The following is a 22242-nucleotide window of genomic DNA, read 5'->3' as shown; positions in this document are numbered from 1 at the left end:
TATTTCTCCCTAGGAGTCACTGGTGTGTTCAAATCACCAACCTTTTGGTTAGCAGCCAACCACTTAACCACTATGCCACCAGGGCTACTGAGCAGGCTTAGAGGGAATCCAAACTGGAACAAGGCAGACTACAGATAAACTTAACGATGAACTTGAAAGGATAATTCAAGTGTTTGAACAGACAGTGAAGAGATTTACAGAACTAGAGAAAGGTTTAGGGACGAGTACATGTGAAGCATATAGGATGCTTAGCAAACAAAAACACCTATAGGAGAAGAAAAACACACCAGGGAGAAAGTTATGGAGGAAAGAGAAAGTAATGATGGTGTACCACACAACCTAGCTGTCATTAGCTTTTGGCATAGGTAAAGCAATGTAAACATGGAATACTGGCCAAATCAAAAGTATAATATAACAATGTTGGGAAGATGGGAGAATGGGTAGGGCAGGGTAGGGCTGCAGAGGGGAACAGAAGAGAGGACTATAGCGTCATCTTCCATTCTCTGAGGTCAGTAGATAATGTGTCAAGCTGAAAATCAAAAGTAGCAATGTAGGCATGCTATTTAGAGATTAGAGGTAAATACTAAAAAATTAATTCCAAAAACTCTACATTCCATGGATGCTAATTTTCTAGTCAGTTCCTAACAATCTACTAATGTATGATTTGACCAAATGTAGCTATTTGTTTATTCAACAAATAGTTTTTGCCAGGCACATATCTAGGAATAAGAGATAAACTGGTGAACACGACAGACATCGGCCCTTAGCTCATGAAGCTTATCTTCGAGTGAAGTCAGAGCTTAGATGGTGGCAGTAGAGAGAGAGAAGTGAGTAAACTTGAAACACATTCTGGAAGAAAAATAGACAGAACCTGCTGATGGAGTGATGTGGAGGGGAAATGAAACCTCCGAGGACAATTCCTAGGTTTTGACCAGAATAAGTGAGTGGTTGGAGGTATCGCAAACAAGATAATCTGAGTGATAAATTCAATAAAGGAATGAAAACAGTGAACTATAACTGGGAGGTGGGCAGGTTATCCTAGAAAGGGGTAGTCAGGGAAGGTCTCTATGAAGGGGTACTGGAAGAGTTGAAACAAGGAGCCAGCTCTGTAAAGGGCCAGGGCAACATATGAATGAAAAATGCTATTTATATAAAAGCAGGTTAACTTCGACATCAATTTCCATCATTCTCAAAAAAAAAAAAAAATACCACCGTCAACTTACTATGAGAAAATGACTTAATAATTTTTACTGGCTGGCCACTTGGGAACAAATTAAGTCAGACCTTGTTATGTACTGAATTGTATTATTCAGAAATATGTGTTGGAATCCTAACCTCTATACCCTTGCATGTAATCCCATTTGTAAATAGGGCTTTCTTTGTTATGTTAATGAGACTATTATCAGTGTAGGGTACGTCTTAAACCCAATCACTTTTGAGATACAAAAAGGGCAGATTAGGCACAGAGACAAGGCAGCACAAACGGGAAGGCAGAAGCACTTGAGAGAATCGCCAAGTAACCAATGAATGTGAGGGCTACAGAAGCTGAGACCAGGACCCTCCTCCAGAGCTGACAGCCAGAAAGCCTTCCCCTAGAGCCAGTGTCCTGAATTTGGACTTTTAGCCTCCTTAACTGTTAGAAAATAAACTTCTGTTCTTTAAAGGCACCCACTTGTGGTATTTCTGTTACAGCAGTACCAAGAAACTAAGACAGATCTTAACTCATATTAAAATAAAAAATAAATTTCTCAATCTGAATTAAGTATGGACTTTGGTTAATAATAATCAGCTGCTGGAGAGTTGACTCTGACTCATGACAACCCCATGTGTGTCACAGTCGAACTGTGCTTTATAGGGTTTTCGATGACTGATTTTTTAGAAGTAGATTGCTAGGCCTTTCTCATAGGCACATCTGAGTGGACTCGAACTTCCAGCCTTTCCATTAGCAGCTGATTTACCGTTTGCATAATTATAGTGTATCATTATTGGTTCATTGGTTGTGAGGAATGTAACATGTTAACAATAGGAGAAACTAGGCAGGATGGGTGTAAGGGAACTCTCTGTACTACTTTTGTAACTTTTGTGTAAATCTAAAACAAAAATTCATTAAATTAAAGAAAAAAAAAAAAGACTTAGAGTGTTCAGGCAAACAGGACTCAGCAACAGCAAAGGTCCAGAGGTAGGAAAGAGCCAAGCTTGTTTGATGAGTAAAAAACCCAGTGCAGGTGCAGCGTACTATGGCAGATGTGTGGAGGGAGCAAGGTGGTAGGAGATGAAATTAGAGAGGTCGGCAGGGAAGGGATCATGTAGGCCTTGAGGGCCATCAAGTGAAATCTAGGTTTCATTAGAAGTGCCATGGGAAGACATAGGAAAGCTGTAAGAGAGGGACATGGTTTATGATTTAAAAAATTTTAGCTGTTGGGTGGACAATGGGTTATAAAAAGGTAAGAACAGAAGCAAGGAACCCTAGTGGCACAATGGTTAAGTGCTCAGCTGTTAACTGAAAGGTTGGTTGGCAGTTCGAACCTACTCACTGGGTCTACAGGAGTGGCAATCTGCTCCCATTGAGATTACAGCCAAGAAAACCCTATGGGGCAGTTCTACTTTGTTACATGGGGTCACTATGAGTTGGAACTGACTCAATGGTACATAACAACATAACAAGAACAGAAGCAGAAGCCCATCTAAGTCCACTGCAGTTATCTCTACAATGGATGGACAGGGCTTGAGTGGTGGCAGTAGAGAAAGAGAAGCGAGTGGACTTGACACACATTTTAGAAGAAAAATGGACAGGGCGTGCTGATGAACTGATGTGGAAGAGAAAAGGAAAACCCAAAGATGACTCCCAGATTTTTGGCTAGGATAAGTGAGTGGCTGGAGGTAATATTTGGTGAAATATAAAGTCAGGGGACAAAATGATTTGGAGGAAAAATCCAGCCTTCCATTTAGACAGGTCACCTGTGACATGCCTATTAGGTATTCAAGGTTGTAGTTGCTGGCCAGTTGGTCCTGAGTCATGAAGGGGACCTATCAAATAGGCAGTTGTATATCAGACCCTGGAGCTCAAAGAGGGGTCAGAGTCATAGATAAAATATGGGCATCATCTCACTCCCATTCTTCTAGCCACCCCCTCAGGTCAGGCGCTCATTTACTTGTGTTGGATTATTGCCGTCTACTCTTGGTTCTGCCTTTAGACTCTCTCCACCAAATTCATACAGCAGGCAGATCCACTCTGCATATGGCTGGCAAATTCATCCCCTTGAAGCTCTTCTGATAGCTTGTACCAGTTTAAACTACCACAAGTCAATCATCTCCTGGGAATCATTCTTCTTTAATCTTTGCTAAATTCAAAGTGAACGATGACATCCAATTTTTTTTTTTTATTTCATGATGTAAAGTTAATTTCATACATCAATTGATTACTTTTATTTCTTTTTTGTTTTTTTAATGTGGGCAAGTTACTTAACTCTCGTGTGTCGGTTTTCATCAATACCCCATGTGGGTATTTTGAGGATTAAAACCCATAATTCAAATAAAGCACTTAGAACAGTTCCTACGTTTTGTGAGTTCTGCTGGATGAGTGGTTAAGAGCTATGGCTGCTAACCAAAAGGTCAGCAGTTCGAATTCAACAGCTGCTTTTGGAAACCCTATGGGGCAGTTCTACTCTGTCCTATAGGGTTGCTATGAATCAGAATTGACTCAATGGCAACAGCTTTTTTTTTTTTTAATAGTGAATACACAATTTTAGCCACTAGATATTTTGAAAACATCTGTTCATGCTCTTTAACCCATTTTTCTATTTGGGTGTTACCCTTTTCTTATGGATTTTCTCATTTTTTAAAAAAAATCTTACTATATTAATCATTGTTTACTGCATATATTGTAAATTATTTTTCAACTTTATGGTTTCCCTTTTCATTTTGCTAATGGTTGATTTTTTTCTATGTAGAAATTTAGATTTTTTATATGACCAAATCTGTCCATCTTAAGGAGCCCTCATGGCACAGTGGTTAAAGCATTCAACTGCTAACCCAAAGGCTGGTGGTTTGAATCTACCAGCTGCTCCTTGGAAACCTTATGGGGCAGTTCTACTCTGTCCTATAGGGTTGCTATGAGTTGGAATCGATTCAATGGCAAGGAGTTTTTTTTGGATCCATCTTAAGTCAGAATAAATTCCAGGGCTGACATATTCAAATATAAGTAAAACAGCAGAAGAAGGCATGTTTTAAAATAATCTTTGTTTGTAATAAGGAAAAAGGATCAAAAAACTTGACTCCACAAAAATTTAGCGTTTTTATATGACACACGCACAAAAAAAGGCATAAACAAAGAGGTAAGGAACACATGAAAAAATATTTACTATATATGACAGGCATAAGGCTAATCTCCTTAATATATAAAGCTTTTACAAACCTGTAAAAACAGAAAACATAAAAATAAGGAAAGGCTATAAATAGGTAATTCAGAGAAAAAAAGAAATATAAATGCCCTGCCTCACTTACAATTAAAATGGGACATAGAGATTTACGGAAATTACAAAAATTATTGGTGCACAGCATTGTGGTCATGTACAGTTGTAGAGATCATTCACTGCGCAAGAGCACCTAGGCAAAGGCGCTAGTGGGGGCTAAATGTCCCACTTTTTAAGCCATGTACCTGCAGACATGCCTCCCCCAGAAGGAGTGACTTCTACTTCTCAAAAAAGCACCAGATGGGCTAAGAGTAACCCTGATGTGCAGCGTTGGTGAGAAAGTGCAGAAACAAGAATGCTCATATAGTGAGCAGATGAACTGATAACAGCCTCTTTGGAGAGTAATTTGGCAAAGTCTACCAAAACAAAATACACAAATATTTTCACCCAGCAATTCCACTGCTGGGATTTTACTGGCACTTATAATCCAAGAGGAAACCCTGGTGGTGTAGTGGTTAAGTGCTACGGCTGTTAACCAAGAGGTCGGCAGTTCAAATCCGTCAGGCGCTCCTTGGAAACTCTATAGGGCAGTTCTACTCTGTCCTATAGGGTCGCTATGAGTCAGAAACAACTCGACAGCAGTGGGTTTATAGTCCAAGATGCGTAAATAAGGATGTTCATTTCATCATTGTACACACACACACACCCACAAACCAGAAATAATATAAAGCATCATTAATAGGGTTCTTTTAGGGGAAATTATGATATATCCATATACCATGATATTGTGTTTGTTTACAAGATTAAAGAGATCTATATGGAAATATTTTCAAGTTATATTACATGGAAAAACTCAAAGTATAAGGCAGTATGTAGAATGTGTCTTAGCAGAGTTCTGAAAAATATATATACCTATATACATGAATGGAAACTGTCTAGACTGGAAAAAAAAATGTTCCTGCTGGGTTATAATTTGGGAGTGGGACCGAGGTTCCAGGACGGAGTAAAATTCACTTTTAACCCAACCCTCTTTGTAATCTTTGATTTTTGACCATGTGCATGTTATTTTCATTAAGAGAAACAAACTATCCTGTTATGCCTTTATGATTTCTTCCTATGCCAGGTTTTCAAATAAATGGATAAATATCCTGCCCAAGACCAAAATTTTGAAACCCAGAAACACCAATAAATATAGGCTCTATCACAACCTAGGTGTGATCCTGCACACATTATTCACTTGTTTCCTTGTCCCCTAAAAATGGTACAGTGGCTTTGTCTGCCCTTTCAACCCATGACCTTAGGCAAAACAGCCAAGAGCCACACTGCAGCTCATGAAGGAAGGGCCGGGGTGAGAAACACTGGAAGAAATAGATACTAAATTCAGGCTCCCCTTCAGATAATAGAGCCAGAAAATGTGCAATTGTAGGAGTCGAAAATAATACATACTGCTCATCCCGATAATCATTAGCTTAGTCAGTCACTGACTGATTCACTCATATACTCAACAAACACTCACTATGTCCAATCTGCCAGGCTCTATTCTTGGACTGGAGCCACACTATTTGGGGGCATACCTGTTTAGCTTGTGCTTAGAAATAATGGGTTCAACCCTCAACAAAATACTAGCAAACCAAATCCAGCAACATATTAAAAAGATTATATAACATGGTCAAGTAGGATTTATCCCAGGAAAACAAGGTTGGTTTAAATACCTGGAAATCAACTAATGTAATATTAATACCATATTGATTAACATTAATTAATTAATATTGATTAACATCAATCAATATTAATATAATAATGGACAAAAACCATATAATTATCTAATCAAAGGCAGAAAAAGCATTTGGCAAAATCCAACACACTTTCATGATAAAAACGTTCACAAACTAGAAACAGAAGGGAACTTCTTCAACCTGATAAAGGGCAGCTATGAAAAATCCACAGCTAATATCATACTTAATGGTGAAAGACTGAACGCTTTCCCCCTAAGATCAGGAATAAGACAAAGATGTTTACTTTTGTCGCTTCTAGATAACATTGTAGTGAAGGTTCTAACAAGAGCAGATAAAAGACATTCAAATTGGAAGAGAAAAAAATGCAAGATTGCAGGGTTCAAGATCAATACATAAAATTTTTTTTTCATTTCTATACGGTAGCAATGGACATTCTGAAAAGAATGTAGTTTCATTTACAATAGTATCAAAAAGAATAAAATACTTAGGGATTAACAAAGCAAGTGCAGAAGTTGTATACTGAAAACCACAAAACATTGAAAGGTACTAAAGAAAGCCTAAATAAATGAAGAGGTCCATGTTCATTAACTGGAGGACTCAGTATTGTCAAGATGACAATACTCCCCAAATTTATCTACAGATTCAACAAAACCCCAATCAAAATCCCAGCTGGCCCTTTTTTTTTGCAGAAATTCACAAGCTGATCCTAAAATTCACATGGAAAATCAAGGGACCCAGAAGAGTCAAAAGAACCTTGAAACAGAAGAACAAAATTGGAGGACTCACATTTCCCGATTTCAAAACTTACTACAAAGGTATAGTAACCTAGGCAATGTGATACTGGCATAACAATAGACATATAGATCAATGGAATAGAATTAAGAATCTAGAAATGTACCCTTATATTTGTGATCAATTGATTTTTTACGTGTGCCAAGACAATTAAATGGAGAAAAAAGGAATCTTTTCTACAAATAGTTGCTGGGACAACTGGATATCCACATGCAAAAGAATGAAGTTGGACCCCTACCTGCCACCATACACAAAAATTAACTAAAAAATGTCCTGTGGACTTAAATGTAAAACAGAGCAATGAAACTTGTAGAAGAAAACATAACTGTAAATCTTCATGACCTTTAGGCAACAGTTTCTTAGATTCAACACCAAAAGTACAAGTGACAAAATAAAAAAAATAGATAAACAGGACATCACAAAAATTTTTGTGCTGGAAGCCATACTATCAAGAAAGTGAAAAGACAATCCAGGGAATGGGAGAAAATATTTGCAAATCATATATCTGATGAGGGAGTTGTATCAAGAAAATAAGAACTCTTGTAATGCAATAAAAAAGCTAAACAACTTAATTAAAAATGGGCAAAGTCTTTTGGTAGAACTTTCTTGAAAGGTAATACACAAATGCCAATAAGCACAAGAAAGCATACTCAATGTCATGAGTCATTAAGGAAATGCAAATCAAAACCACAAAACAATACCACTTCATACCCATTAGGATGGCTGTAGTGAGAAAGAGTAAGAAGTATCTGCCCAGATGCAGAAAAACTGGAACCCTCATATGTTGCTGGTGGGAATGTAAAATGGTGCAGCTGCTTTGGAAAACAGTCTAGTACTTCCTTAACATATTAAACAAAGTTACCACATGACACAGCAATCTCATTCCTAGGCATATAACCAAAAGAACTGAGAACACAGGTCTACATAACAACTTGTACCTGGACGTTCATAGCACCATTATTCATAATAGCCCAAAAATGGAGATAACCCAAATGTCCATCAACTGATGAATGGACAAATAAACTGTGGTGTGTCCATACAGTGAGAATTTATTCAGCAATAAAAAGAAATGAAGTACGGATACACTCTACCACATGGATGGCCCTTGAAAACATTACAGTACATGAAAAAAGCCAGTTACAAAAGGCCATATATAGTACAATTCCGTTTGTATGAAATGTTCAGAATTGGCAAATTTATGAAGGAAGAAAGTAGATTAGTGCTTGCTTAGGGCTGGGGAGGAGCCCTGGTGGTGCAGTGGTTAAGTGCTTGGCTGCTAACTGAAAGGCTGGCAGTTGGAACCCATCTGTCGCTCCTTGGGAGAAAGATGTGGCACTCTGCTTCCATGAAGACTTACAGCCTTGGAAACCCTATGCGGGCAGTTCTGCTGAGTCCTATAGGGTCAGTATGAGTTGGAATCAACTCCATGGCAATAGGTTTTGGGGTTTTAGGGCTAAGTGGGTAGAACTGACTGTTAATGGAGTACGTAGTTTCTTGTAAAAAGTTTCTTGTAGAGAGGACAAAATTGTTCTAAGATTAGATGGTCGTACAAAACTAACTATATTAAAAAATGAATTTTACAATTAAGTGGGTGAATCATAAGGCATGTGAATTATATTTCAAATACAGCTGCTTTTAAAAAAGGAAATAATGGGTATCGCTGCATGTTTTCAGAAATAATCATTAGTGGTCTTTCTAGGAAGCAGAGAAACAGATGCAGCCCTGAGATGAAAGGCTCAAGAGAGTCTGAAGCCAGGACAGTGCGAAGCAAGCTAACTTCTGACCTATAATGATGATTTTTACAAAAGCTCAAATCAAATAACAATTATGAATGACTGGACTCTGCTATTGTTTCATTAGACTCAAAGAGATGCCTCCAGTCCTCCTCCCCACTCACCATTTAAGATGAGAATTGGCTTTAACACTGTAATCCCTAACAGGTGCTCAAGACTGAAACAACTAGTAGATAGCTGAGATCAAACAGAAAAAGGATCTTCACACCATTTGTAAAGCCAGAGTCAAACAGCTAACAAGGAGCGAACAAAATACCGGGATTTGGGAGAGATGAGGGTTCGACTCTCTCAGACTCAAAGAACACGTATGTCAACAAAAAACTGACCAAATGTTTTTGCTTTTATTGTTGTTTAGAATCTGAGGGCAAAACTTCAGGGAACTAGAGTAAGTTACAGTAGTAGACTTACAGAGCTCAAGTGGATATCATGAGAAAATCACTCCATTCTTACAATACTACAACGTCAGTCAATAACCCATTATCATTCCTTAACTGAGCTGAGGACCTGCAATGAAAAGTGTAACACCATCTGTGAGATCGTTCTTGGAAATATCTCTATGGTCAAGCATAAAGGATCACTTTTTGTTTTATAAATCATTTGATCTCTTGCTGTGATTAGTCATTTTATTAGGAATTACCTTTTTTTTTTTTTCTGGGTAAGAGCTAAGACAGTCACATTTTAGGATTGTACTCTGGTTTACAGGCATCATTTATATAATATTCCTTGATTTTTGTGAAAGTAAAACTGACATTTCTAGTATTAACTCTAGTGATATTTTATGCCAAAAGAATTAAATTAAGGACAACACTTTCTATATAACCGTTGTAGTACTGATTTGGAAACCCTGGTTGCATAGTGGTTAAGTGCTACAGCTGCTAACCAAAAAGGTCAGCAGTTCGAATCCACCAGGCGCTCCTTGGAAACTATGGTGCAGTTGTACTCTTTCCTATAGGGTCACTATGAGTCAAATAAACTCGATGGCAATGGGTTTGGGTTTGGTTTTTTAGTACTGATTTAATGCTAAGCGCTAACCAAAAGGTCGGCAGTTCGAATCTACCAGGCGCTCCTTGGAAACTCTATGGGGCAGCTCTCCTCTGTCCTATAGGGTTGCTATGAGTCAGAATCGACTGGACGGCAATGGGTTTTTAATGCTATGCATTGGCAGTACAGAAAAAAAATATATATAACTCTTCTTAGTGCCTCTTGAAAGGAAATAAGTCACACAGCTTTAAAATAAAACAAAGGAAACCAAGGCTTATTTGCACAAAGTAATTTACTGTATTTAAGAATCTAATCAACAACTAATGAAAACAACACACAAACCCAATAACCCATCAACACGAAGCCTCTTTGATGTTCCAGAACACTCTATGTCATTAACAGTAAGGGAAAGTATACTTTTTTTTTTTTTGGATTCTAATTCTCTCACCTTTGCAGAGTTCCTAAGCCCCAGCAATGCTTATGATATTTCAGGGAGTAAAATTTTGCGATATAAACAAGCCCATCCAGAGAGGGACTGGGGTGTGTGTGTGATCATTGTATGTAGCCAGACATCCTGAAGTAGATTTGAAAACCTTCCTCTCTGCCCTGTCATTTCCTTTTACCAAGATCCTGTTGATGTTTACATAATTTTAAAAGTGTATCATATATCCCAATCAATAACATAAACGGCCCTCTAAGGTTCTTTCTTCTAAATCGTTGATAGAAACATATCAAAATGGCACCTTTTAATTTATTTTCTCTTATCCAATCACGAGTAAAGCCACCAAAAAAGTTGTTTCCCTACATCTCTGGGGAAATGCCAGACGTAGTACCTTCCTTCCCTTTTTTGTTTAAGAAAATGGAAAAGAGAAACTTCTAAAACAGGACATTATACACTACGTTTTCCATAAGACAGACTTTAGCCCTCAGTAGTTAAGTTCATGAGATATGTTTCCTTAAATTTTACAGTTTATGTGTCTAACATAAACAAAACAAGTATCACTTGAAACAGTTACGTATTTTCTTGTAGTTGGTTATTAAGTATTGAGCGTTGACGATCTGCACTTCTACTGCGAATAACAAACCATAAATCAGTCGACAAGCTTGAAAGAATTCAGTTCAAGTCTGTTCAGAAGCCAAGCGTAAATACAGAAAAGCCTGTAGGCAGGTTTATCCTGCTCTCTAAGTTTCGCGTTTTACCAAAACACAGTCAAACGCAATCGGCGTTTCTCGTAAATTTCTGGCTCAGAAGGAATTCTGAAACAAACTCAAACGAGGCATCCCGTACAGAAATGGGGCCTGTGCCTTTAAGGTAAAATCGGCTGGATCCCAAAAGGCATTCCACTCCTCCACTACAAAGAGTTTAGGGAGTGTTACCTCTCGGGTTTCCCGGAGGGACTTCGCGGGTCAGAGCAGAAGCCGACCGGTCGCGAGCCCTCGGTTTTGCGTTTTGGGGAGCCAGCCCAGGGCCCGCGCCACGGGAGCGCATCCTGTGAGCCCCGGACTCACCGCTGCTGGGCTGTGGGGACAGCGTGGACACCGAGGTCTGGCCCATGTTTGGGGTCGCAGGGCCAGGTCCAACAATCACGCGGTTCTTTTGGTCCCTGGATCATGGGTCCGCTCCCAGGAAGACTTGCAAGCGCGCATTTCCCGGCCTGTGCGGCGCTGCCCGCCGGTCCCCTCGCCTCTCCCTGGCGCGGGTCTCCCAGCCCGGCCGGCCGCAGCCGGCGCGGCGGATCCTGCCCAGCGGATGCCTGTCATTCCTCTATGCAGATTAGCTGGGGTCAGGGGTCACGGGGAGGAGGGCGGGAGCCCGGGCTGGTCCAGCCGCCGCCGCGGGGCTGGGGGACTGCACCCCTCAGGGTAGCCGAGAGTTCAGGGTACTCCCCTTTAACTTAAAAGGGTCAATGTCAAATGGTCCTTTACGGTTGGGAGAAAATGAATTAAAGTACTTAGTCACGGTACTTAATTTAAGAAAATTTGTTTCTTTAAAGTTAGTCCTTTCCCATATTCTGTTCGCAGTATGGCCGCACTGCTGCTTGTCTTTGGTGTGCGTTTTGCTTTAAAAATTATCTTCCTTTTAACAAAACACCATTAGTGGCCTCAGTTGTGTAGCAAATCTGAATGATGGATCTATGTGTGCCATAAGGAGTTACTCACTTTGTTCTCCACCACCTAAAACTCTGGGATGCTCACCTCTCCTACATTTCAAAAGAATTATTGTGAGGACATGTGGTAAGGTGTTTAAAATAAACGAAAAGTAAAAACAACAACAGCAATTTATAACGTCTCTTGAAAGTTGGAATCCTACCATAATATTCTATTATGGAGTTCCCTGGGAGCACAAAGAGTTAACACACTCTAAACGGAAAACCAAACCAAACCCATTGCCATCTAGTGGATTTTGACTCATAGTGACCCATAGGACAGAGGAGAACTGTCCCCTAGGGTCTCCAAGGAGCACCTGGTGGATTTGAACTGCCAACTTTCTGGTTAGCAGCTGAACTCTTAACCACTACACCACCAGGCTTTCCTAACACACTCTACTACTAACCAAAAGGTTGTAAATTCAACTCCATCCAGAGGCACCTCATCAGAAAGGCCTGGACATCTACTTCTGAAAAATCCAAGGCTTCCAATCTGTTTGAAAAAAATTCCATCATGGCCGTCAGCATTGCACACCAACCAAATCTGTTGCCCCCCTAGGATTCTGACCCCAGTAGGGAACAAACCTATGAGTTGAAATGACTGGACAGCAACGAGTTTGGGTTTTTTTTTTTTTTGGTTTAGGGAACAAATAGAGGTGCCCTGCTCAAAGATGGTGGCTGACTGCTCTGCTTTTAATGTTTCAGGAGCCTAATGTGGGAGACTGGATTATTGGCAGGACTTTGCAGAGCGACACACACGCGAAGTAGCGCGGTTGGCTGCCATCTTTGAGGGAAGCACCATTGTTTGTTTCCTACTCAGAGGTTGTTATGTAAGGCAGAGGCTGCCCATGTTTACAACGGCCACGACTGAACCTCTTCAATCAGCTTGAAGCCCTGGAAAAATCAGCCATTGAAAACCTTATGGAGCACAATTCTACTCTGAGACACATGAGGTCTCCATGAGTTGAAGTCCACTCGACAGCAACTGGTTTTATTTTCGGTTTGGTTGTAATATCCTCTTAAAAATCTCAATCTTCTAAATATAAATAATCTTTGAATTTACAATTGATGATTAGTAGTATGATGTGTCCTGTAAATGTAACACAAAAAAACCAAACCTGTTGCCGTTGAGTTAATTCCAACTCATAGCGACCCTATAGGACAGAGCAGAACTGCCCCATAGAGTTTCCAAGGAGCGCCTGGTGGATTCGTACTGCTGACCTGTTGGTTAGCAGCTGTAGCACTTAACCACTATGCCACCAGGGTTTCCAAAAAAGCTATACAGTAGATACTTTAATACCATAAACATAAAAATCCTTTTTTTCTGAAGTTTACATTTTTAAGATAATAAAGATTGTTTTCTATTTTGAACATTCGTTTGTTTCATCATAGTTAAGTAAGCTGCTGTATTTTTTTCACTCTCCTTTGTGAGGAAGGAGTCCCCGGGTAGCGCAAACAGTTTGCTTGACTACTAATCAGGAAAGATTGCCAGTTTGTATCCACCTAGTAGTGCCATGGAAGAAAAGCCTGGTGATCTACTCTAAGATTGGTTGTTGTGTGCCATCGAGTTGATTTCAACTCAGAGACCCTAAGATTTCAGCCACCGAAAACCCTGTGAAGTGCGGCTGTATTCTGAAACACATGGGGTCACCATGAGTTGGACTTGATTCTGTGGCTTTTTTTTTTTTTTTGACTGTGAGGAAGGAGTCCCTGGGTAGTGCAAATGGTTAACACACTCAGTGTGTTAATCAAATGTCTGGAGATTTGAGTCCACTCTGAGTCACCTCAGAAGAAAAGCCTGGTAATCTATTTCCAAAAAATCAGCCATTGAAAACCCTATAAAGTACTGTTCTACTCTGACACACATGGGGTCTCCATGAGTCGGAGTTGACTCAATGACAACTAGTTTTTAAATTTCTTTACAAAGTTGAAAAATGTTTTGGGAACACATCTCAACCTAGGGTGTTCAGCAGTGAAAATAAACAATCATAATGGCATGACCCTTCCATTTCTTTCTGTAATTTTAAGTTGCCTTTAAAAAATAAAACAAATAACAGCAACAAAAAATGTTAAATGCTCTTGCAACGTAAGTGTTGAAGGAAGGAACATCTCATTCTTCCTCCCATTGCTACAGCCGAATTAACAGGAAGGTCACTGATTAGAAGAAATTTACAGTGAGTTTTGCATGTTAAAAATACGTAAGTCTCAAGTTTTTTTTTTTTTTTTAATTCACAAAAGCTAAACGTTGAGGTGCAATGTTATTTTTGCTATCATTACTTCTTTTCCTTGAGCAACAATAGTGTATTGTTTTTTATTTCTTCTACAAATTCTCATTTCAAACATCAAGGGTGTACTCTACAGTTGTAGTTTTTCACAATTTACTTAATATATCTATATTTACCTTATTTAAACCCTTTCATGATTTTCTAGTTAATATAATCTTAGCCTCATCTGGGATTCTTATAACCCCCCTATCAGGTTACCCACTTTTCTCTGAAACTTCTCCAGCTCTATTACATTATCCTTGAAGCACGTCAACCAAAACTGCAGGAAGCGTGCACTAAGGTTTTCGTATAAGGGTGGGACAGTGGTTCTGTTTCCAGAGTTTCTGATGAGGCTTGGCATTTAAGTGGCCTTTTGATCAAAGCTAACAAGGTATACTAATAAACACAGAAAAACTCTATTGAAATTCTTAAATTTCATTTCTAGATCTTAACATACAGGTTAGAATTTATCATTTAACAAGACTATTTTAAGGTAATTTCCCTCCAAATTGCCTTACTCTTGCCTCATTAGAATTCATCTGCTATATTTTTAGCTCATTCACAGAGTTTGACTATGACTTCTGGGTGCTAATCCCACGGGTTTAACTCTAGAAACGTTTAATGCCATCTGAAAAATATGGACATTTACAAAATGCTAAACCAGATTAGTTCCAATACTGGACCCTGAGGAAGCATCTATTTATACTCCTTCAGAGTTTGTTCCATTTGTCCCACCCTTTGTTCTGTATTTCTAAACCGATTTCTAACCCAGTGATATGCCGGTAAATGCTTAACAACCCATTCTGGGTGTAGGGGTAGAAGGTGGGGGAGGGGTAGGGTGGGATGACTGATATGTAGTGTTTGCTGATTTCCATGATTTAAATATCCCTACAATGGCCAATTCAAGCTATGGACTAGCTAGCAAAATTGCTATCAAGAACTTACAAAATTCCTGCAAATTTAACAATCGGCCCGTGAGCCTGTAGGAGCTGCCTTCAGCAAGCACACCATTACTTTTATCTTTTATAATATGCAGTCACCAAATCAAACCATGACTGACTTTGAGGAATAAGTTATATTAAACCTTTCTAAAAATATAGATATGATGGTATCTGGTAATTTTTCCACTTAACAGTCCAAATATTTTTTCAAGCCCTGAAAGAGCTTCTGTGATTTATTCATTTATTTCCGAAAAGAAATTAAGTTGAGTGGATTAGTTAGACAGGATTTCCTCTTTCAGAAGCCAGTTTGCCTTTGACAAAGAGGTTTTACTTATTGAGTTGTTCAAGCATTCTCCTCTACAATACAGATTTCACTCTCTTGTCTGATAGGGGAGTTATTAAGCTCACCCACTGGGGCACCCAAAGTTATATTTGTACTCCTTCTAATGGATGGAAGCCACTACATCTGTAAGACAAAAGTTAAAAGCAGACGTGAACCTAAACCAGTAATCTGGACTATTGTGAAAAATCACTTTCTTACGAGGTCAAAGTCCAAATTGCAGATATACAATTTAGTGCCTAAAGAAGACAGTTTACAATTATTATAGTCACTGCTACTTAGGTCACAGACAGCTTTTCCTGGGTGGCCAAACCTAATTAAGCTTGGCGTGGTGAGTAAGGAGACCTTCCTTCCTCAGAACCTACCTGCCCCTTGCACACTGATCCTCGGTCCCTGCCTTACCTAGGTGCTGCCAGCTGTGCTAGGGCCCCTGTTGCAGCATCAGCAGTTGGAGGTGGGGATTATGGTGGGAGAGAAAGGTTAGGCAGAATCCCAAGAGACGAGATGGCTCATGGGTACAGTGGTGGTCCAGGGAGCAACAGTGACTAATAGTGGCCATGTACAAATAGATGAAGATTATCTTAATGAGTACCCTTATTTCTGGACTTGGCTTTGAAAAAGCAGACTTCGTGTTGACACCACATGAGTTAGAGTAAAACCATGCCCCATCAGGTTTTCAATGCTGATGTTTTGGAAGTAGGTTGCCAGAAATCTTTCTTCTGAGATACCTCTGGATGGACTGGAACATGCTGTTTGGACCACCCGGGACTCCTGGCTGTGAGTGAATGATATTTCTCTGGGTAATGGGAATTGCAGCCCTAGAAAACCCTTTCTGAGTGAAAAGGAATTCAAAATTAGCAACTTTCCAAATAGGATTTATAAAAATTTACCAGTTTGTTTTAGAGACACAATGATCAGAAGAGACAACCAAAAACTTAAAGAGAAGCTAAAAGCATCATTTTAGCCAACTGTTTTCTTTCTACTTTTTAAAAAATTTTCTTTCTACCTACAATGATCAGATTCATTAAAAAGCAGAAAATTGTCTATTTTCCCCTCCTTTGAGCTGTCGAGTCGGGCTCATAGCGGCCCTATCTATAGGACAGAGCAGAACTGCCCCATAGAGTTTCCAAGGAGGGCCTGGTGGATTCGAACTGCCGAGCTTTTGGTTAGTAGCCATAGCACTTAACCACTATGCCACCAGGGTTTTTGATGGAGGTACTAGAAGGCAATCTTAAAAAGCTGGACGACTTTTATCACAAGAAGTTCTAACAATGAGGTGAAAGAATATGTAACTCAGAAACTAAAAACTGTTACACAACTTTTTTTAAGGATTCAAGTAGCTTTTTACTAGTGAACATCTGCCCTTTTTTCCCCCCTTCAACTCTGCATTACTCCAAAACTTGGCAGCATTTTGTAAGAGGTATCTTGTGAGAGGCAGCTTACTTAGAAAAATAGGTCTACTACTAAAACAGAAGTTTTAATGGATCTTATTATTTCAGTTGAAATTCTGTATATCTAAGTAGGTTTACTTTCAACAGAGCAGCTGTAACTCCATGCCTACTAAAATATACCTTTTATTTGGACAATTCTGAGAGACATTAGTTTTAACATGCTAATCTAAACAAAGGAGGGCTTTAAAAAATGACAACTTTGGACCTTCTAGTCATATTAAGTATCAATGGCAGAGAGAACCACATTCCACAGGAATTAGAACAGGAAATAAACCTGTAAGGCAGGCTTTTCTTTCCTATTGTTCTCATATTTTTATATGATTTGTTTCCCGAGTCTTCCTTCTTCTGCTTGCTCAGGCTGAAAGGATTATAGTAAAATACCTTGCCCCAGCCTCTCCCCAAGTGAGTCTCTGTAGAGGGTGTGGTGTGTCTCACGTGTGCTTACTTAGTGATTGAGTGAGGCAGTTAGAAGATTTACTTTGGAAAACAAAGCCCTCAAGAGGCGGTGCTGGAATTTCCTTTTCCAAAAACCTTCCCTCCTCCCTGGGAGGAAAAATTTGTGTAAATTGCTGCACTATATTTCATAATCAAAATAAATTACTCATCCACAGTATTTAAATCTCTGATGCTGTTGTTATTAAACGCCATTGTGTTCCCTCAATTCGGGGCAATTCCATGCACAACTGGATCGAACTGTTGTGATCCACAGGGTTTTCATTGGCTGGTTTTCAGAAGTAGATTGCCCGGCCTTTCTTTCTAGTCTGTCTTAATCCGGAAGCTCTGCTGAACCTGCTTAGCATCACAGCAACACGTAAAGCCCCCACTGACAGAGCAGTGGTGGCTGCACTTGACAGGCATTATTAGCTGGGTATTGAATCTGGGACTTTGGAACGGAAGGCGAAAATTCTACCACGGAACCACCACTGCCCCCAAATCTCTGAGAGCTAGCATAAAATTAATAATATTTAATTTATTACAGAGAACATCTATAGACATCTTTAATAATTCCTGCCAATTTAAAGGAAGGTCCAGATTACTGTTTTATTAGCCACCACGTCCATCCCTAGAACCTAACAAAATGTCTGGCACGTAAAGAACACTCAATAAATATGTGATAAATAAAAGAACGAGCATATACATTACTCCTAATCATAGCAATTTAAAGTACGGGCAGAAAATTTACCCAAAAACATATGTATGATTTTGGAAATAGTATACTGAGTCCATAGCAAGAGAATGTCAAGTCTGTCAGTGATTGTAAATTTCTTTTACACGTCCTTCTATTAAAAAATCATCTAGTCATTCAACTAGAATTGACTGATGACCTCCCATAAGCCTAGCACCTCTGGTGCATGGGACATGAGGATAAGCGAGGGGTAGGCCCAGGGGCAGATTATCCAATAGGCAAAGTAAACACCGATCATCTGTAGTCAACAATTTCACATGTTTTGCACCCCATCAAAGACTCTGCTCTGGGTATGGCTGGTATCTGTTTCTCTCCCAACCCCGCAGCACCTTCCTATCAAATCAAAGATTCTTTTCAAATTTACAATCCCTGACAGGGCAGATGACCCAGTAAGCAAGGTAAGAATGGGCTAACTTGTACTTACTTACAATCTGTAGTGAACCAGTTCACATGTGAAATTCTTTGATGTGGTGAAAGTCACATGAAATTGTTCACTACAGATGATCTGCTAAGCAAGGTAAGTACTGTACTTACCTTGCCTATTAGATAATCCACCCCTGGATAGGCACTCCCTGGTGCTGTTCACAGTACATACACGGTAGAGGCTGGGTGTCGTGGCTTACAAATAAATGATTGTAACAATCAGTACTATTCTAGATGTTTGTTCCACCAAGTGGTTAAGAGTACACCGTGGGCTAGTAATGTTTCTATATGTTATTAACTAATAAATTTACATCTTACCAATGCTATTGTTGTTAGGTGCTTTCGAGTTGGCCACGACTCATCTCGACCACAAGCACAATGGAATAAACACTGCCCAGTCCTGCATCAGCCCCATGATCAGTTGTGGATAGGACCATTGTGATCCATAGGGTTTTCAATGGCTAATTTTCAGAAGTAGATTACCAGGCCTTTCTTCCTAGTCCATTTTAGTCTGGAAGCTCCACTGAAACCTGTTCAACATCATAGCAACACACAAGCCTCCAATGACTGATTGGTGTGGGAGTAGCTGCACAGGAGGGGCACTGATTAGGCATCGAATCTGAGTCTCCTGCATAAAAAAAAAAAAAAAAAAAAACTGCATAGAAGGTGAGAATTCCATCACTGTACAACCAGTGCCTCATGTATTGCCAATACTGAGTCTATACTTCATGCAGAAGACACCTCAAGATTGCAAAGTACTTTTTAAATCAAAGAAAGATTACATTCTAATAGTATGCTGTCAGTATGAGCTGTATTATTTCGTTTGCTTACTGCTTGCAGCTTTTTGAGGAATAGTTTACAAACTCTAAAATCTACCCATTTTAAGAAAACAATCCCATGAGTTTCGATAAATATATACAGTAGTGCAACCCACTACCACAATGGAGTTTCAGAACACTTTAAGAACCTTAAAGAGCCCCATCTGCAGTTAATCCCCATCCATTCCTGGCATCAGGCAACTGATCACCTGCTTTCCATCCCTATGATTTTGCCTTTTATAGAATTGCATATAAACGGAATAATACCTTTGTGTCTGGATTCTTTCACTTAATGTTTTCGAGATTCACTCATGTTGTTGCATGTATCAATATTTTGTTCCTGAGTAGTATTCCATTATATGGATATACCAAAGTTTATCTATTCAGCAAAATGCATTGAAACCTTATTTCATTATATTCCTATTCTCTGAAAATACACAGGATCTACATTATATTAAAAAAATTACAGTATATTATACATATGATAGTTCTATACTAATAAGAATTCATTTATTTGTTCATGATTCACTTGACAAATGTTTATTATGTATCTCCTTTGTACCAGCCTCTGTTTTTGATACTTGGGATACAGAATTATGCAAAAAGTCAGAATATTGGCACTCTTAGAGTTTACATTCTAATGAAAAGGCAAAAAATAAAAAATGAACATAAAAAAATCCATAAATTTTATACCAATTTGGAGGATGAAATAAAAAGAAAGATTGGATTAGCATGTTGTGCTCAGGGAGGTCCTCTGAGAACATAATGCTTAAGCAAAGACCTGAAGGAAGTGATGGGGAAAACTGAAGTCCTCCAGGGGAAGAATATTTCAAGCAGAAAAACCAGTTAATATAAAGATAAGAGTATGCCATATGTTTGAGGAACAGTGAGGAGGCCAGTGTGGCTGGGGAGATGAGTAAAGGGGAACTATAAACCATGTAGGGCCTTGCAGATGACCATAGGACTATGAGTAAGATGGAAAGGCAATGACAGTTTTCAGCAAAAGAGTGGAGTAATTTGCCTTATCACTGTAGCTTTGAAGAACAAGGTTGGAAGCAGAGAGACCAGGAGAAACAATAGGAATAATCAAGGCTAGAAATGACGGAGACTTGGACCAGAGGGGCAGCAGTTGGAGTGGTGAAATGTACCTGGATTCTGGATGCATTCTGAAGGAGGGAGCAACAAATACTTCATTAACTGGATGTGAGGTGTGAAAGAGGTGAATTAAGCATGACTTCAAAATTTTTGGGAGCCCTGATGGTGCAGTGGTTAAGGCTTGGCTGCTAACCAAAAGGTCAGTGGTTCAAACTCACCAGCCACTCCAGAGGAGAAAGATGTGGCAGTCTGCTTCCATAAAGATCACAGCCTTGGAAACCCTATGGGGCAGTTCTACTCTGTCCTATAGGGTCGGTCTGAGTTGGAATCGACTTGACAGCAATGGGTTTTTGGTTTTGGTCAACATTTTCTCTGAGCAATTGGAAGAGTTGAATTGTCATTAATTAAAACTGAGAACAATCAGTGGTATAGGTTTGGGGTAGAAAATCAGAAGTTTAGTTTTCAGAGGTCCACTAGACATCCAAGTGGAAACTGAAAATAATTTTGTGTGTCACCAAGGGGGAAAAAATAAAATACATACCTTAACACATTCTAATGAAACTGAGTATCAATAATAAAAAGAAAATCATAGAATTACATAGAAAAGATAGATGCCATTTTAAGGAATCACAATTAATCCAAGAAGAAACTATAATTTTTTTTTAAGTGATATGGGTAAATAACTGTCAACTTAGAATTCCATACCCAGTTTAACAATCTTTCACTAAATCAAACAATCATTCACTAAAAATAGCTAATTACTAAAAGAACTTGTACAATAGGATGTTTTTTGGCAACACAGAAAAAGAATCCAGAATGTAAGGGTGGGGTGCAAGGAACAACTACGAGTATAGACATTGATCAAATGATGGTAAAATTAATAAACTATTGGTTGTATAAAATGTAAAAATAGTGAATTCTTAAGCTATGTTAGGCAGAAAGCAAGAGGATAGAAATACTAAATAATTACAGACTTTGTTAGAAAAATTTATTGTTTCAAATAATAAGAAAAATACAACAGTAATCTTCAAATCAGTAAGTAAAAGCAAGGTCATAAAGAAAGTTTCATTAATTGTTACGGATTGAATTGTGTCGCCCAAAAATATGTCAACTTGGGTAGGCCATGATTCCCAGTATTGTGTGGTTGTCTACCATTTTGTGATCTGATGTGGTTATCCTATTGTAAATCCTAACCTCTATGATGTTAATGAGGCAGGATTAGAGGCAGTTATGTTAATGAGGCAGGGCTCAATCTACAGGATTAGGTTGTAACTTGAGTCAATTTCTTTTGAGATATAAAAGAGAGAACTGAGCAGAGAGGAGAGGGACCGCATACCAACAAGAAAGAAGAGACAGGAATGGAGTGCATCCTTTGGACTCAAAATTCTTGTATGGAGAAGCTCCTAGACACAGGGGAAGACAAATGACAGGGACCTTCCCCCAGAACCAAGAGAAAGAAAAAGCCTTCTACTGGAGCTAGTGCCCTAAATTTGAACATCTAGCTTCCTACACTATGAGAGAATAAATTTCTGTTTGTTAAAACCATCCACTTGTGGTATTTCTGTTATATTAGCACTACCTAACTAATACCTTAATCCAAATAACAAAAAAAGTGAGTGAAAAACAGAAAAAAAGTATGCTAAAAAGATGACATAAATTAAGATGTTCAATATAAGTCCAAATCAGTAATTGCAATAAATATGAAAGCAAAAAGCTTTCTTATCTAAAAAAGAGACTAAAAGATTGGCGGGAGCAGAAATACAATAAATCTCTCTATATGTCACTTTTATGAGACACACCCAAAATAGCAAAATGCTGAAGATAAAAGTATGGAAAATGTATACCAAGCAAATACTTACCAAA

At 38.9% G+C, this 22242-nt stretch overlaps 1 protein-coding gene across 4 annotated transcripts in view; it reads right to left on the bottom strand.

The window, feature by feature from the left end:
- Positions 1 to 22242, bottom strand: part of PHACTR2 (phosphatase and actin regulator 2) — a 341627-nt gene that overhangs the window by 138976 nt on the left and 180409 nt on the right. The window contains exon 1 of one of the 4 annotated variants that reach the window (XM_010588137.3): positions 11224 to 11422. The exons of 1 other annotated variant lie outside the window; for it this stretch is intronic. In XM_010588137.3, the coding sequence (XP_010586439.1) occupies positions 11224 to 11269 (46 nt within the window). In that variant the 5' untranslated portion in view covers positions 11270 to 11422. Of the gene's footprint in view, positions 1 to 11223; positions 11423 to 22242 lie in introns of those variants that run through there. 2 more of the 4 variants (XM_023551977.2, XM_010588267.3) reach the window with 2 other exon arrangements.

Source organism: Loxodonta africana, chromosome 1 (genome assembly GCF_030014295.1).
Source record: "Loxodonta africana isolate mLoxAfr1 chromosome 1, mLoxAfr1.hap2, whole genome shotgun sequence".
NCBI lineage: Eukaryota > Metazoa > Chordata > Mammalia > Proboscidea > Elephantidae > Loxodonta > Loxodonta africana.
Note: the sequence above shows the minus strand (reverse complement) of the source record. Positions and strands in the feature narration are given on the sequence as shown.